Below are 13,664 nucleotides of genomic sequence, written 5' to 3' on the forward strand. Positions count from 1 at the left end.
TAAGAAGGCAATGGAGCTCTTTAAGAATCTAACCAATCAACTCTACTTCAATAAAATTAAAAAAAAATAAAAGAATCTAACCAGACTCACGTTCGACACTAAATTGCCCCAATTGAGGTTAATAGAGACGGACAGGAGTGAGCCCAGTGGTACATTCAAGTATCTAGATGGACCAGAAACTTGATAAGAGAGGCAAAGAAATAGTATATCTGTTTAAGCAACATGCATTGAAATAGAAGATCTAGTATAGAAACATATATTAAATTTGTCTTTTGCATTTCATTACATGTAGAAGTGAGGACATACTCATTTCTGCCTTTGAAGCAGAAGTGGGAACTAAAAATGTTTTAGACTATAAAAAATATATTTTGTAAAGGGTTTTTTTTTGTTTTTTGCATTTATACTCTAGAGAGGATGGTGTCCAGGTTTGTGTCTATCTATAAATGTGCAGTGAACTATATTGTCCATTTAGTATAAAAACAAGCAAATAATTAGCTAAATTTACCTGTGCTGTGATATGGTGCATCTAAAAGTATGTAAAAAGTGAGGATGTGGGAGGACTTCCCTGGTGGCACAGTGGTTAAGAATCCAGCTGCCAATGCAGGGGACACGGGTTTGAGCCCTGGTCCGGGAAGATCCCACATGTCACGGAGCAACTAAGCCTGTGCACCACAACTACTGAGCCTGTGCTCTAGAGCCCACGAGACAACTACTGAGCCCACGCATCACAACTACTGAAGCCTGCATGCCTAGAGCCCATGCTCGGCAACAAGAGAAGCCACTGCAGTGAGAAGCCCGCGCACTGCAGCTAGGGAAAGCCCGTGAGCAGCAATGAAGACCCAAAGCAGACAAAAATAAATAAATTAATTAGTTAATTAAAAAAAAAAATTGAGGTTGTCGGAAATATTTTTTAGTAGGTTTTTTCCCCCAGTTTTTTAAAATGAGAAAATGACTTTTAGCATAAATAGCATTTAAAAGTCATTTCGAGCAATGACAAAACAAAATGTTTGTTTACATCTTAAGGCATATATTCATTTTCTCTTGAGATAGAGAAAATAGGTATTTTTTAATATTTCTGAAAAAAGTTTTGGATTTGAAATAGATGTGTAAAATTTTGTTCTGAATGAATTTTTTTCCTATCTAACATGGGAAAGTATTGGTCTAAACATGAATCATGTTGTGTTGATTAAAGAGGATGAGGAGAGACAGAAAAAATATTCACCTTCTGAAAATTTAGTAGGTGTTTCCAAAATAACAGGCTGATGTCAGTTTCTTATACTCTTCTCTCTATATGTTTATTCACTAATGCTTGTATGTAAGCCATTGTGTAAATCACCTGTATAACGATCTTGTCTTTCCCTTGGCCTTCATCCCCTGTGTTTCAGGTGGGCCAGCCATGAGAGGGTACCTTGTGGCCATCTTCCTGAGTGCTGTCTTCCTCTATTATGTGCTGCATTGTATATTGTGGGGAACAAATGCCTATGGGTAAGTTTTATTTTTGCTGTTTAAAAATGACTACCAAACTGGTGTTTCACATAGACCTGCAAATGGTATTAGAGGGACCTATTAAAAAAACAAAAAACAAACAAACAAAAAACAAACCCTGTAACACTTTGAACCTTTTCTAGCTTTTCCATTATAAATTGGAGTTTTACCATTCTAGTATCTTATACATTACATCTAACAGTTTAAATATTGATAAACAGCAACATCTTTTTATTGACTTTTCAGTGAAGCAGTGGTGTTGACCGTCTTTGGGGCATCACATTCTTATTTATATAATTCATCTTTTTGAATTGATGGAGTAATTCTTAGACTCAGTGGCACTTGATTCTTAGAGTCTAAAATGCTTGGATAAGAGACTGTTGATAAAATGTAGACACTACATATGGTTCCTTTTGTTTAAAAATATTTGGTGAATAATGATGTATGTGCAATTTGAAATGACTTCGACTTGAAATGTCACATATAAAATTTGAAGAGGCACAGGTAGTTTTATTAAAGAGAAAACTTCTATAATAAGATTTTTTATCATTTTTCCTTTTTTTTTTCTATTTTGAAAAGTACTTAGTTTGAATGAATTAATTGCAAATAAAAAATTAGCTACAGTTTATAGCCTGAATAGAAATGACTAGAATAAATACCACACAGGACTTGATTTCCTTGCATTCGTCACAAAGCATGTGACAATCTAGAAAACTTCAAAATCAATTATATTTCTTTGAAAAAGGAGTAACAGCAGTTACTGATACATCACAACTCGTCAACTTATAATACAAGCTTCCTGACATGCATTTCCTGAGTGAACCCAAATGTTCATTTTTTCAAACAAGGACATTTTGACAAGTTGAAGTAAAGTAAAATGGTTCATGGCTTCTAAGCAACAGGTTTTGTTTTTTTAAAAACCAAAAGAAAATTCAGAACAGCATTGTAATAGGATAAATTAAAGCTATGCTACCACATACAAAATTTTGCTAGAGTCGACTGAGTATAACACAACTTTTCGAACCAAAGGAAAACAAATCAAGAGATTAAAAAAATGATTCTGTCTAATCTAAAATCTGATTTCTACAAGTGTCACGAAGGGTTTGAGGTAGCACAACTGTCTGTACTTTCCTTGTGGTATGTTTAAAAAAAGGGGGTGGGGGAGGGGGAGGGGAGAGGAAATGTTTTCTTGCTTCTGAAAGCAAAGAACTTATTGGAATTAGAGAATAAACTGACCATGCAAGTATGTCCCTCCATTTGGCTATCACTGGTGCTCATCTGCCAGCCAAACATTTCCTTGCCTCCCACTGTGGCAACTGTCCTTTTAGGATTCAGGCCCACAGTTAAGACTGGTCTGTTAGATTAACAGCAACAAAAAAAGAGCACTGTGGTCATTCAACCATTTATACCTCCCTAAATTTCTTAACACCTGAATAAGTCCAAATACAGGATAGCTGATTAAGCATTTCTTTTTCTAAAAGCAAATCGAGTCACTCTCATTTCTTGTTAATTTATGCTTTTTCTCATGAGAATGATTTTTTTCTAGAAAAGTGAACAGATGAACCACAGTTTATATCTAAAAAATAAACTTGCCAAATGTTGCTGATACTAAAAACAGATTAGTTATCATGGGAGGAACATTAGATAATCTAGATTAAATTGCCTACTCAAAGGTGCATATAAAATGTTTCGTAGCATTAAGTTTTTGTTATAGTACTACACTCGGGAGAAACATTAAGGAAAAAATCTTTCCTGATTATCTTCAATGTGGTTAAAAACAAAACATCTCGTACATAATGGTAATTAGTATGAATTTGTTTTTACAAAGTATTCTAATTTACCAAATTTCATATTTAGATGGGGGTGGGGAGAGAGGTTCTCTTGTCCCTCTTCCTAACTTTGCAAATCCTTGAGCTATGCTTTGCTAAACTACCATTCACACCAAGTGTGAGACCATCATTACCGTGCTACTCTATCAAGAACATTCTAAGATATTTTCTATAATAAAGATAAATAGAGAAGAAGTTAATATACATGTTGCTGTATTCTACAATGTTTGCAACAAACTGTAAACTAACATAGTTTGAACCAACAGTACCGTCAGTTATACAAAACAATTTTTCAACCCTGAGGATGGGTGATTCAAAAACACTAAAGGCATCAAATTAGACTATGTCTATTTCTCCTCAAAATATATTTTCAAAACTCAGAATTCAGAAGTCTGGTACTTTTGGAAATTCCTTTGCTTGAGTTTCCCAGATTTTTGCTCAGAAATTGCTACTATGTGTTATAAATGTTTTAAAAAATTCTTCATCTTAATGCAAATGACCAGAGCAGAAAAACTGACGTGGACAACGGGTTGGAAAACCCAAATCACTTAGCTTATAAATGTATAATGTAATCCTGGAGGACAACTGTTAGTCTAGAGGTATCCTTTTTCCTATTGTCAGTCCTTTGGTGAGGAATCAAGTTTTGATGACCTTTAAATCCTGAATGAGTGGTGAGTATAGGATGTCAAAATAAACCACATAAAAACTTCCTGCCTTAGACAAAAGTTCGGTACTTTTTGCCAGTGTTTGAATAGTAGATCCTAGATCATGTTTTTAGGTTTTGTTTTGTTTTGCTAGATTAAAAAAATGATGCTTCTGCATTTAACTTCATCACTGGTTGATTGTAATGCTCTTTATGGAAGGAAGTTAGGCAAATCATTGTAATGCTCTTTACGGTCACTGAAAAAACCCAATGCCAGGTGGGTCGGTTTGGACACAAGTTTTGAGGTTTTGGACTTAAATAATGAGCCATAGATCTCAGGAGTCTGATTATATACCACATGAGGATCCTACTGCAGGCATCTCTCCCTCCATCTCTGCCACTTTTGTCTCTGTCCTGTACTTAGTAATGGAAGACAAGAACAGAAAAGAAAGCACGGAAGTTTACTAGATTGCTAATTCCCTACAAATCCTATTCTTGGTCACAGGGGAAATGACAAAGAAGACAATGAAAAGGGTCCAAATTCAGCACATTTTTCTTGTCATCAGAATTTGAGGCACGTTCATGTCACTCCTAAGCTAACACATTACTGCAGACACAGAAAGTATCGTGAAATTACCTCGGATGCTGGTAATTACCTCGGAGCTGGAAATTACCTCGGAACTTGCTTCCTTAAAAACTGTTTAAGACAAGTAATTGTCTTTTTTTAAGAAAAAACACCCACAGTCTTCACAATATCCCCAAATAGTTTGTTTTCTGGTTTAATAACCTTAGAAACCAAGTAATACCTTATACTTTATTTTGTCCTCTGACTATAATTTGGGTTTTGTGGCCTGCTGTGCTGGCCCACCATATTTATGTACCTTCCTCACATATAAATCAAGAGAGTTTTGCCATTTGGGGTATTTATAAAAGATGATTCTCTGCATCTGGCCTCAGAGTTCAGAAAGCTAGCAGTTTTAACTGTGGATTTTGTACCAAAAAAAGTTTAAAATTGAGTCAATCCATGAAGGGTTTAGGCTGTTTCTCTTTGAATCCTGTGATTGCAGAAGAAAATTGATTCAAAATTGATTCTAATTTTTTAGATTAATTCTCCACACAACTGATGATCATTAATAGTTTTTTTTTTTTTTGGTGGTACGTGGGCCTCTCACTGTTGTGGCCTCTCCCGTTGCGGAGCACAGGCTCCGGACGCGCAGGCTCAGCGGCCATGGCTCACGGGCCCAGCCGCTCCGCGGCATGTGGGATCCTCCCAGACCGGGGCACGAACCCGTGTCCCCTGCATCGGCAGGCGGACTCTCAACCACTGCGCCACCAGGGAAGCCCTTTAATAGTTTTTTATATTAGGCTGTTCGCTCTTTCCTGGCTGAGTCTGGGTCCTGCTGCCCCCTGTCCCCTTCATTTGTTTTCATTGTTGTGCTCTGTCTTGTATCACAATACCCTTTGAAATTGTGGAGACAAGTGCTCCATTCAGGGGACACACAAGCGCCTAACCTGTGCCAAGAATAGAGGGGAGTTAGATATGTGACTCTAAATGGTGGGATTTGGGGAGTCCCCGGGGCACAGGCAGGGGCTACGGAACCTGCTCGGGGCAGTGTCTCTGTGGCGTTTGCTGCCCATGGGTGTCCCCGCGTGTGGCACGGAGGACCTACATAGCCGTGTGCATTTTTCAGGCTTTTAGGAACTTCTAAACTGTGAGTCTGGTCTTGGCTTCCACAGTGTGATGATCCCAGTTCTTCTCAAAGGGTCCTTTGAGTCATTGCTCTTTGACCCTTCTGGGTCACTCGTCACCTCAGCCTTTTCCAGTTTCTCGCTTTGCATCCATGAATCCTCAAATGTGTCCAGGACTTAGGAGAAGCTTCTGTCATACGTCAGGGGCTGCGGTGAGCGTTTCTATTCCCTGCCTGAGAAGCCTCTCACTGGTGGCACCGCGTGGGCTCCCAGGGCATTTTCTTCCCTTTGGGCCGTCTTCCTCGTTCTGGTTTCTGACTGACGCTATTTTTGTCTCATAGGGTGCCACCTGTGGAAATGAAGAAGAGAAATAAGATCCAGCCTTGTTTATCAAAGCCAGCTTTTGCCTCTCTCCTGAGGTAAAAATACAAAAGAAACCGTGGCACACAAAATGTTCAAAATGTGTTTGTAATCATTCTCCATACTTGTTTGCTTTTTTTCACGCAAATCTTAGCAGTATAAGTACATAATATGGTTATCCTACATTTAAGGAAGAGCTTGACTATCCTGTGTCTTTTTGTGCTTTTAGTCAGAACTCTGCATATATTTTAAGAAAAGGCATTGAAGAACTCAGTCAGACCAGTATTCTTTTCACACAGGTGAGATTAGAGAGGTCTGTTTGTGTTTGATCATAAAAGAGTGCACTGTCCTTTTAGGGTTTTCTTTCCCCACCCTTGTTCCCATGTTATTTTCCACTCTTGTTATTTTTATTTAACTTCTAGGTTAAAGTTTACAGTAGATATTTTCCTTTCACAGACTTTTAATGAACTACATAGAATGTAAGTAATGATTGTTCATTATGGTTGTCAGGACTTGTAGAGAATTTACTCTTCCATCCATAAACATTCTTTTTCTTTGTCACCACTGCTTTGATAGAGTGCTGGTCAAAATGCTTCCAGATTAATAGAAATCAATGACAGTCGGGTCTGGGCATGTTGAAGTGTGTAAAACACATACAAGCTTTTCAGCATTTTATCTTTTAAGGATCTAAAATTAACATTGTCTTTTCTTATTTTCTTTTATCGTATTACTGTATCTCTCCATGACTGGTTCTTAACCTTTTGGGGCTACAGGTCCCTTTAAAAATCAGCCAACCTTCTGGAAAACTTTAGATACATAAAATATTTTTACATCTGACTACAGGTGTGCCACGGCTGCTTGTAGTCAGTCTGTGGGTGTGTGTCCAGTTAGGATCACTGCAAAACTAGAAGAGTGATGTTAAACTTTTTTTTTTTTTTTTTTTTTTAAACCATGACCCATAGTAAGAAATACATTTTGCTTTGGAACTTAGTGTCCATACATATTTATAATAAAAAAAAGAAAGAATTTTTACCTTTCCTACTCCAGATACCCTGTATTCTGTTCTATTCACTTTTTAAAAATGAGCTGACCATGACTCGCAAAATTGACTTCATGAGCCACCCATGGGTTGCAGACTGCAGCTTCAAAGTGCTACTCTAGAATCAAAGTACTCTTCAGCTTTCGAGAGAAAAGGCATTTTCTTTCTGAGAAAACCCAAAGGGGTTAGAGTATTTATGAAAGATTGCTCAGCAGGTGTGTAAGTCTGCACATTTGTCACGTGAATAGTATTCCCTGGAGGCAGAGCTCCCTCCTTTGCAGTAGCCATCAGGAGAAGCTCTGCTGGGAAACCTGGCGGAGTTACCTGCAGTGCTATGAAGAGGACACCTTTCCTTAGCATTGAGCTTGGGTGTGGTTTCATCTTTGTCAGGTATGGGTTAGTGACTCCAGATAATAGTTACTTCACTTTTTATAGCTTTGGTTTCTTTGTCTCGTCGACTGAAAAAAAAAAAAAGCACAGCCTAAACGTTGAGAATGTTTTATTTGGGGACCTTACTGAGGACTGTAGCCTGGGATGGCAGCCTCTCAGATAGCTCTGAGGAACAGTTCCAAAGAGGTAAGGGAGGAAATATTGGAGTTTTTGCTGAAAAAGACATGTAGCCATGTTGCAGGAAGGGAGACCCCTTCCAGGGTCCTAGAGTGAGCTCTTGTGTAACACTCGGAAATGTATTGTCTGAGGAGACACACGTGCTGACAAAGCAAGAGACGTTATTGCGAAGGGGCGCCCGGGCGGAGAGCAACAGGGTAAGGGAACCCAGGAGGATTGCTCTGCCACGTGGCTCGCAGTCTCGGGTTTTATGGTAACGGGGTTAGTTTCCGGATTGTCTCTGGCCAGTCATTCGGATTCGGGGTCCTTTCTCGTGGTGCACGCATCACTCAGCCAGGATGGATTCCAGCGAGGAGGATTCTGGGAGGTTGGTAGGACACGTGGACTGGCGTCTCCTCTGTCTTTTTGACCTTTCCCGAATTCTTCCGGTTGGTGGTGCCTCATTAGTTCCGTGTTCCTTACCAGGACTTCCTGTCGTAAAATAACTCATGGTCAGGGCAGGCGGTTTCAGTCAGTGTTTCCCTTAACAGTCAGGTATCAAAAGATGACTGCTAATCACAAAAAAGCAGACATCTCAAGTTAATGATTTTAGTGCTTCTCTATGAATAGGAAGATGCAGGAGTCTGGGCTTATTGAAATTATTCCTTTTGTTATGCACCTTAACTATCTAGGGGCAGCATCCTGTTTTTCTCCACCGTGTATCCCCCTCGGGGTGTACCATCTGGGGTGGCTGCAGTGGGCTGAAGGCTTGCTGGCCTCAACATCCTTTGTTTACTGGAATGGCAGGCCACATTTTTTTTTTCCACAGTCTAAATTGGTTAGTAGAATTTACCTTCCTTTCCAGGCTTTTGTAGGAGTAACAACAGCAAAGATGATCATTATAATGTAATATAACATACTGTAACATAATACGATGTAATATATAATTATTACAGATAAGGCAGATACTTATTGAGCCCCTACTCTGTGTGAGACATGGAGTTATCGACTAAAAAAAAAAACACAACCTAAAAGTTGAGAATTATGTTTTATTTGGGATGTTACTGAGGACTTAAGCCTGGGATACAGCCTCTCAGATAGCTCTGAGGGACTGTTCCAAAGAGGGAGGAGCCAGGATTTGTAGGAGTTTTGGGGAACAAAAAAACAGGGAGTCGAACATCAAAAGATTACTGCTGGACTTCTCTGGTGGCGCAGTGGTTAAGAATCTGCCTGCCAATGCAGGGGACACGGGTTCAAGCCCTGGTCCAGGAAGATCCCACATGCCATGGAGCAACTAAGCCCGTGCACCACAACTACTGAGCCTGTGCGCCAGCGCCACAACCACTGAGCCTGCGCTCTAGAGCCCATGAGCCACAACTACTGAGCCTGTGCTCTAGAGCCCATGCTCTGCAACAAGAGAAGCCACTGCAATGAGAAGCCTGCAATGAAGAGTAGCCCCTGCTCACTGCAACTAGAGAAAGCCCATGTGCAGCAACGAAGACCCAACGCAGCCAAAAATAAATAAAATAAATAAATTTTAAAAATAAGGATTACTGCTAATTAAAGAAAAAACAGACATCTCAAGATAATGAATTTACCCCTTTTCTATGTGTGGGAAGATGCAAGAAACTGTATTATTGGAATTATTCCTTTGATACGCACCTCAGCGATCTGGGGCCAGTATCCTGTTTTCCTTCCTCCTGAATTCCCCTCAGCGTGCACAGTTGGGGGGCGGCTGCAGTAGCCTAAGGCTTGATGGGCTTCAACATCCTTTGTTTACTGAAATGGCAGACCACTGTTCTTTGCCACAGTGCTTAACAGTTATTTCATTTAGAAATAAAATGTAAGTCACTTAGTACAAGGTCTGACTGGCAGTAGATGTTAATCATCAGTTACCATCATTATCACTCCCACCAACTCTGAAGAATAGCATCCTTTATTGCTTTCACCTCAAGGTGCAAAGTCATCTGCGGTTTACTTTCCCAAGGAAGCCTGGGAAGATCTTGAATCTCCTCTCAATCTTAAGTCAGGTGACCTGACACTTCCTCTTCCCAGAGCAGATCCTAAGCTTGGGGATCAACCCTGATACAGATAATGACCTTTTGAAGTTGGCTGGACCCCTGAGGCTGCTAACACTTGTCACAACTGAATCTAGCACGCACACCCCTCTTGAGTAGGAAGGGCTAGTTTCTCACCTCTTTGCTTAGTCTGAATATGGTATAAGTTCTTAGCTCAGCTCTAAAGATCTTGAGCTCCTGTGACTTGCCAAGGTTAGTGGTTCCTGGGTAGCAAAGCCAGGATCAAGCTGAAGCTAATTTGTCCCTACTCTACTGCTGTTTATTTTCATTTTGTCATGCAGCCTCTGAAACCACAGGGGCGCTCTGATCTCCACCTGCAATTTTTATACTAAGGAAGAACAAAACTGATAAGGCCGGAGAGAAGGGGCCATGTGTTGGGGATGGGATAAGGGTTAGCTTGACTTGCTCTGCAGTACCTAGTCCTGGTAGGTGGAAATGGCATTTTAATATGTGCTTTACCTCTTCCTTATCTCTCTCTCTCTTTTTTTTTTTTTAAACCCCACATTTATTTATTTATTTATTTGGCTGTGTTGGGTCTTCGTTTCTGTGTGAGGGCTTTCTCTAGTTGTGGCAAGCGGGGGCCACTCTTCATCGCGGTGCACGGACCTCTCACTATCGCGGCCTCTGTTGTTGCGGAGCACAGGCTCCAGACGCGCAGGCTGAGTAGTTGTGGCTCACGGGCCTAGTTGCTCCGCGGCATGTGGGATCTTCCCAGACCAGGGCTCAAACCCGTGTCGCCTGCATTAGCAGGAAGATTCTCAACCTCTGCGCCACCAGGGAAGCCCCCCCCCTTTTTTTTTTGATGTGGACGTTTTCAAAGACTTTATTGAATTTGTTACAACACTGCTTTTGTTTTATGTTTTGGGGTTTTGGCCCAGAGGCATGTGGGATCTTAGCTCCCTGACCAGGGATTGAACCCGCACCCCCTGCATTGGAAGGTGAAGTCTTAACCACTGGACCACAAGGGAAGTCCCTGTTCCTTCTCTTTAATTAAAAAAACTTCTTTCTTTCTAATTCATAATGGTCCCATAAAGAATTAGTTTGGAGTTGAAATTCATTCAGTCATTTCTTTCTTTCTTTTTTTTTTTTTTTTTTTTTGCGGTATGCGGGCCTCTCACTGTTGTGGCCTCTCCCATTGCGGAGCACAGGCTCCGGACGCGCAGGCTCAGCGGCCATGGCTCACGGGCCCAGCCGCTCCATGGCATGTGGGATCTTCCCGGACCGGGGCACAAACCCGTGTCCCCTGCATCGGCAGGCGGACTCTCAACCACTGCGCCACCAGGGAAGCCCATTCAGTCATTTCTTAAATGTATGTTATCTGCCTGCTCTGTGCCAGGAGCTAAAAGTGAGGGAAAAAACAGAAAAAGCAGGCGCCTCATCAAACATTGTTGTCTGAGAGAGTACCCAAGTGGAGCAGGGGGGCAGGACAGGCAACAAGAAGACAAGTATCCGTAGTTCTTGTTCTTGAGTAAATTTTAATTTAATGACCTCAGGAAAGAGTTCAGTTCTAGCTACATCTAACTTTCAGTGTGTTTTTATTTTCACAGCTGACAACAGCTTTATGGTACCTTTTCTTTTGGGAGTGAATCAGCATCTGTACTTTTACTTTCCCTTATTTCTTCCTTTGTCTCTTCCTGTAGATGGCTGTCACTGGTGTTTGCTGGTTTTTAAATTTTGTGCCCCCCCCCACCCCACTCCCCACCCAAAGCTGTTACGTAATTTTGGTTTTACTACTTGGAAGGCATTTCCCTTCCGGGTGTGTAGTTCCAGTGCACATCCCATTCTAGGTAATATTTAAATAGTGTTTAAGATGATTTTTAAAGAATCTTAAAAATAATTATACATTCATGTATAGTTAATACAATAGGAATGACATACTACAGTTATTTACAGTTGTGATTTTAAAAACATGCAAATATTATACACATTTGGGAAAATCATTCTTTATCCTTTTCTTCCAGGTTTCATCAGTTTCACCCTTTTCTGTGTGCAGCTGATTTTAAAAATACTGCTTCCTTCTATGGTAGCGATAAGTTTGATTTGCCCTATGGGATAAGAACATCAGGTCAGTAATATTATTCTTACCCTGCTCTATTAATATGAGTGGTGTGTGATGTGAATCACATGTTTATATAATTTTAAGGCCTTTTAATCTTTCTGTTTCATAATGATTCCTAAGGATATGATCTGGGAATTGGGTGAAAGGAATTAAATTTTAATACATAAATCTCCATTCATTTTGAGTCAGTGTGGAATAAAAGAATGAAAAAAGGTAGACTTTTTTGTTTTTGAGAAACTGCTTTTCACTTTTGTTTTGCCACCATATTACTCATGAGTTCCAATGCCTTACTTTATTCCAATTCAGAATTAGCAAGACAACCCTATGGGTTAACTTCCTCCCTATTTCCCATTTCACCTCTTTACCTATGAGTTTTATTTTATGTCATCACATTCTAGGTCCTTGGTCAATCTTTTAATTTAATCAGAGGATATTTTATTTTTGCTAAATTTAGAGAGAATTACTCCATTTACCAATGATGAAACGATTTTCCCTCTGCTTGTTGACAACCGCTTTGCCTTGCACGATTGTATATTCTAGGTTTTGAGAGACCCTGAAAGCCTAGGAGGTGACAAGCCTATAGTTTCCTGAGTTAGACTTTTCTTATTCAGCTGATCCTGTGTGTGTGTGTGTGTCTGTGTGTGTGTGTCTGTGTGTTTAAAATACATTGCAGAGAGTTTGATAATCTAATAGGTTTAAAGTTGCAGAATATTGATTTCTATACTTATTTCTATATTTATTAATTTTATTATTAATAAAATTAACAATTATTAAATTTTATTTTATTAATAATATTAATCATTATAGTTTAATTATTATTAATAAAATTATTAATTTTGACTATTAATATTATTATTAATTAATATGATTAATTAACCTGATATGATTAATTTTTGCTTATGATTGTTTTTAGATTAAGCATCTTATTTTTCTGGGGTTTTTGGAGAATGTCCTTAGAGCATTCACCATTTTGAGTGCGCCTGTTAAGCAGTGCTGGCTAATTGCAGTTGTAACATGAATTTTCACCACAGAATAAATCACAGGTGGCCATGCCAGTTTGAAGTGGGTTTTGGGGAGGGCAGTGGATAAGGTGGTTTACTGTGTACCTAAGAAGTCATGATTGCTGTTATTCCTAATACTCCATTTGTTTTCTAGCCGAATACTTTCGACTTGCTCTTTCAAAACTGCAGAGTTGTGATCTCTTTGATGAGTTTGACAAGTGAGTTAAAAGTTTTCTTGCTTCTGTTTTACTTTTAGTTTTAGCTAAGTTGATTCAAAACATGTACCCCAGTGTAAAATACATTCACTCAGGAAGATTCCATATCTTTGTGCATAAATAAAATGCCTAGGAGTTATTTCTGTGACACTTGAAGTAAACAGACTACAAATATAGTTTAGAAGTTGCATAATTGGTTGGCTCAAAAGATTGCAGACAGTCTTGATGGTGTGCCATGCTAGTCCCAAGTCAGGACATTTTTAACCCACGTTCATCTTTTCTAAGTTGTTGTTACTGAAGAATTAATTCACACTCCCTGTTAATCAGCTCACAGCCTCCTTCCATGGCATGGTTCCCATACCTTCCCATACATCTTCTAAACCGCTCCCTCATGAGGATCTTTTCTGTTTCACTTGAATATTGGATTTCAGAAGCAGCTCTCTTCCTTTTATTCAGAATTACATTTGAGGGAAGTGAACAGCTTGTTTAGATACACATTTTCTGACTACAAAAGGCAGTTTAGTTTTTAGAAAAATTTGGTGTCCATTTAACCCCTTAGGAATTGAGTTGCCAAAGACTTCTTAGCAAGTCAACTTATTTTACAGAGGTGGACTTATTTCACAGTTTTAAGCTGTACTTTAGAATTTGGCCAGTTGTCCAGTGGGATGAGAAGGGTGATCTGCAGCTGTGAGGCCTCCATTAAAAAGGAAAATGGCAGAA

At 39.5% G+C, this 13,664-nt stretch overlaps 1 protein-coding gene across 11 annotated transcripts in view; it reads left to right on the plus strand.

The window, feature by feature from the left end:
* Window positions 1-13,664, plus strand: part of ST3GAL6 (ST3 beta-galactoside alpha-2,3-sialyltransferase 6) — a 79,747-nt gene that overhangs the window by 40,443 nt on the left and 25,640 nt on the right. For all 11 annotated transcript variants that reach the window (XR_009519233.2, XR_011246443.1, XR_011246444.1 and 8 more), the window contains 4 exons: window positions 1,386-1,485; window positions 5,988-6,065; window positions 11,631-11,734; window positions 12,884-12,947. Coding sequence is in view for 8 of the 11 variants with exons in the window: in XM_060010530.1 (XP_059866513.1) it covers window positions 1,386-1,485; window positions 5,988-6,065; window positions 11,631-11,734; window positions 12,884-12,947 (346 nt within the window). In the remaining 3 variants the exon portion in view is untranslated. The remainder of the gene's footprint in view (window positions 1-1,385; window positions 1,486-5,987; window positions 6,066-11,630; window positions 11,735-12,883; window positions 12,948-13,664) is intronic.

The sequence above is a fragment of the Delphinus delphis genome, chromosome 4 (genome assembly GCF_949987515.2).
Source record: "Delphinus delphis chromosome 4, mDelDel1.2, whole genome shotgun sequence".
Lineage (NCBI taxonomy): Eukaryota > Metazoa > Chordata > Mammalia > Artiodactyla > Delphinidae > Delphinus > Delphinus delphis.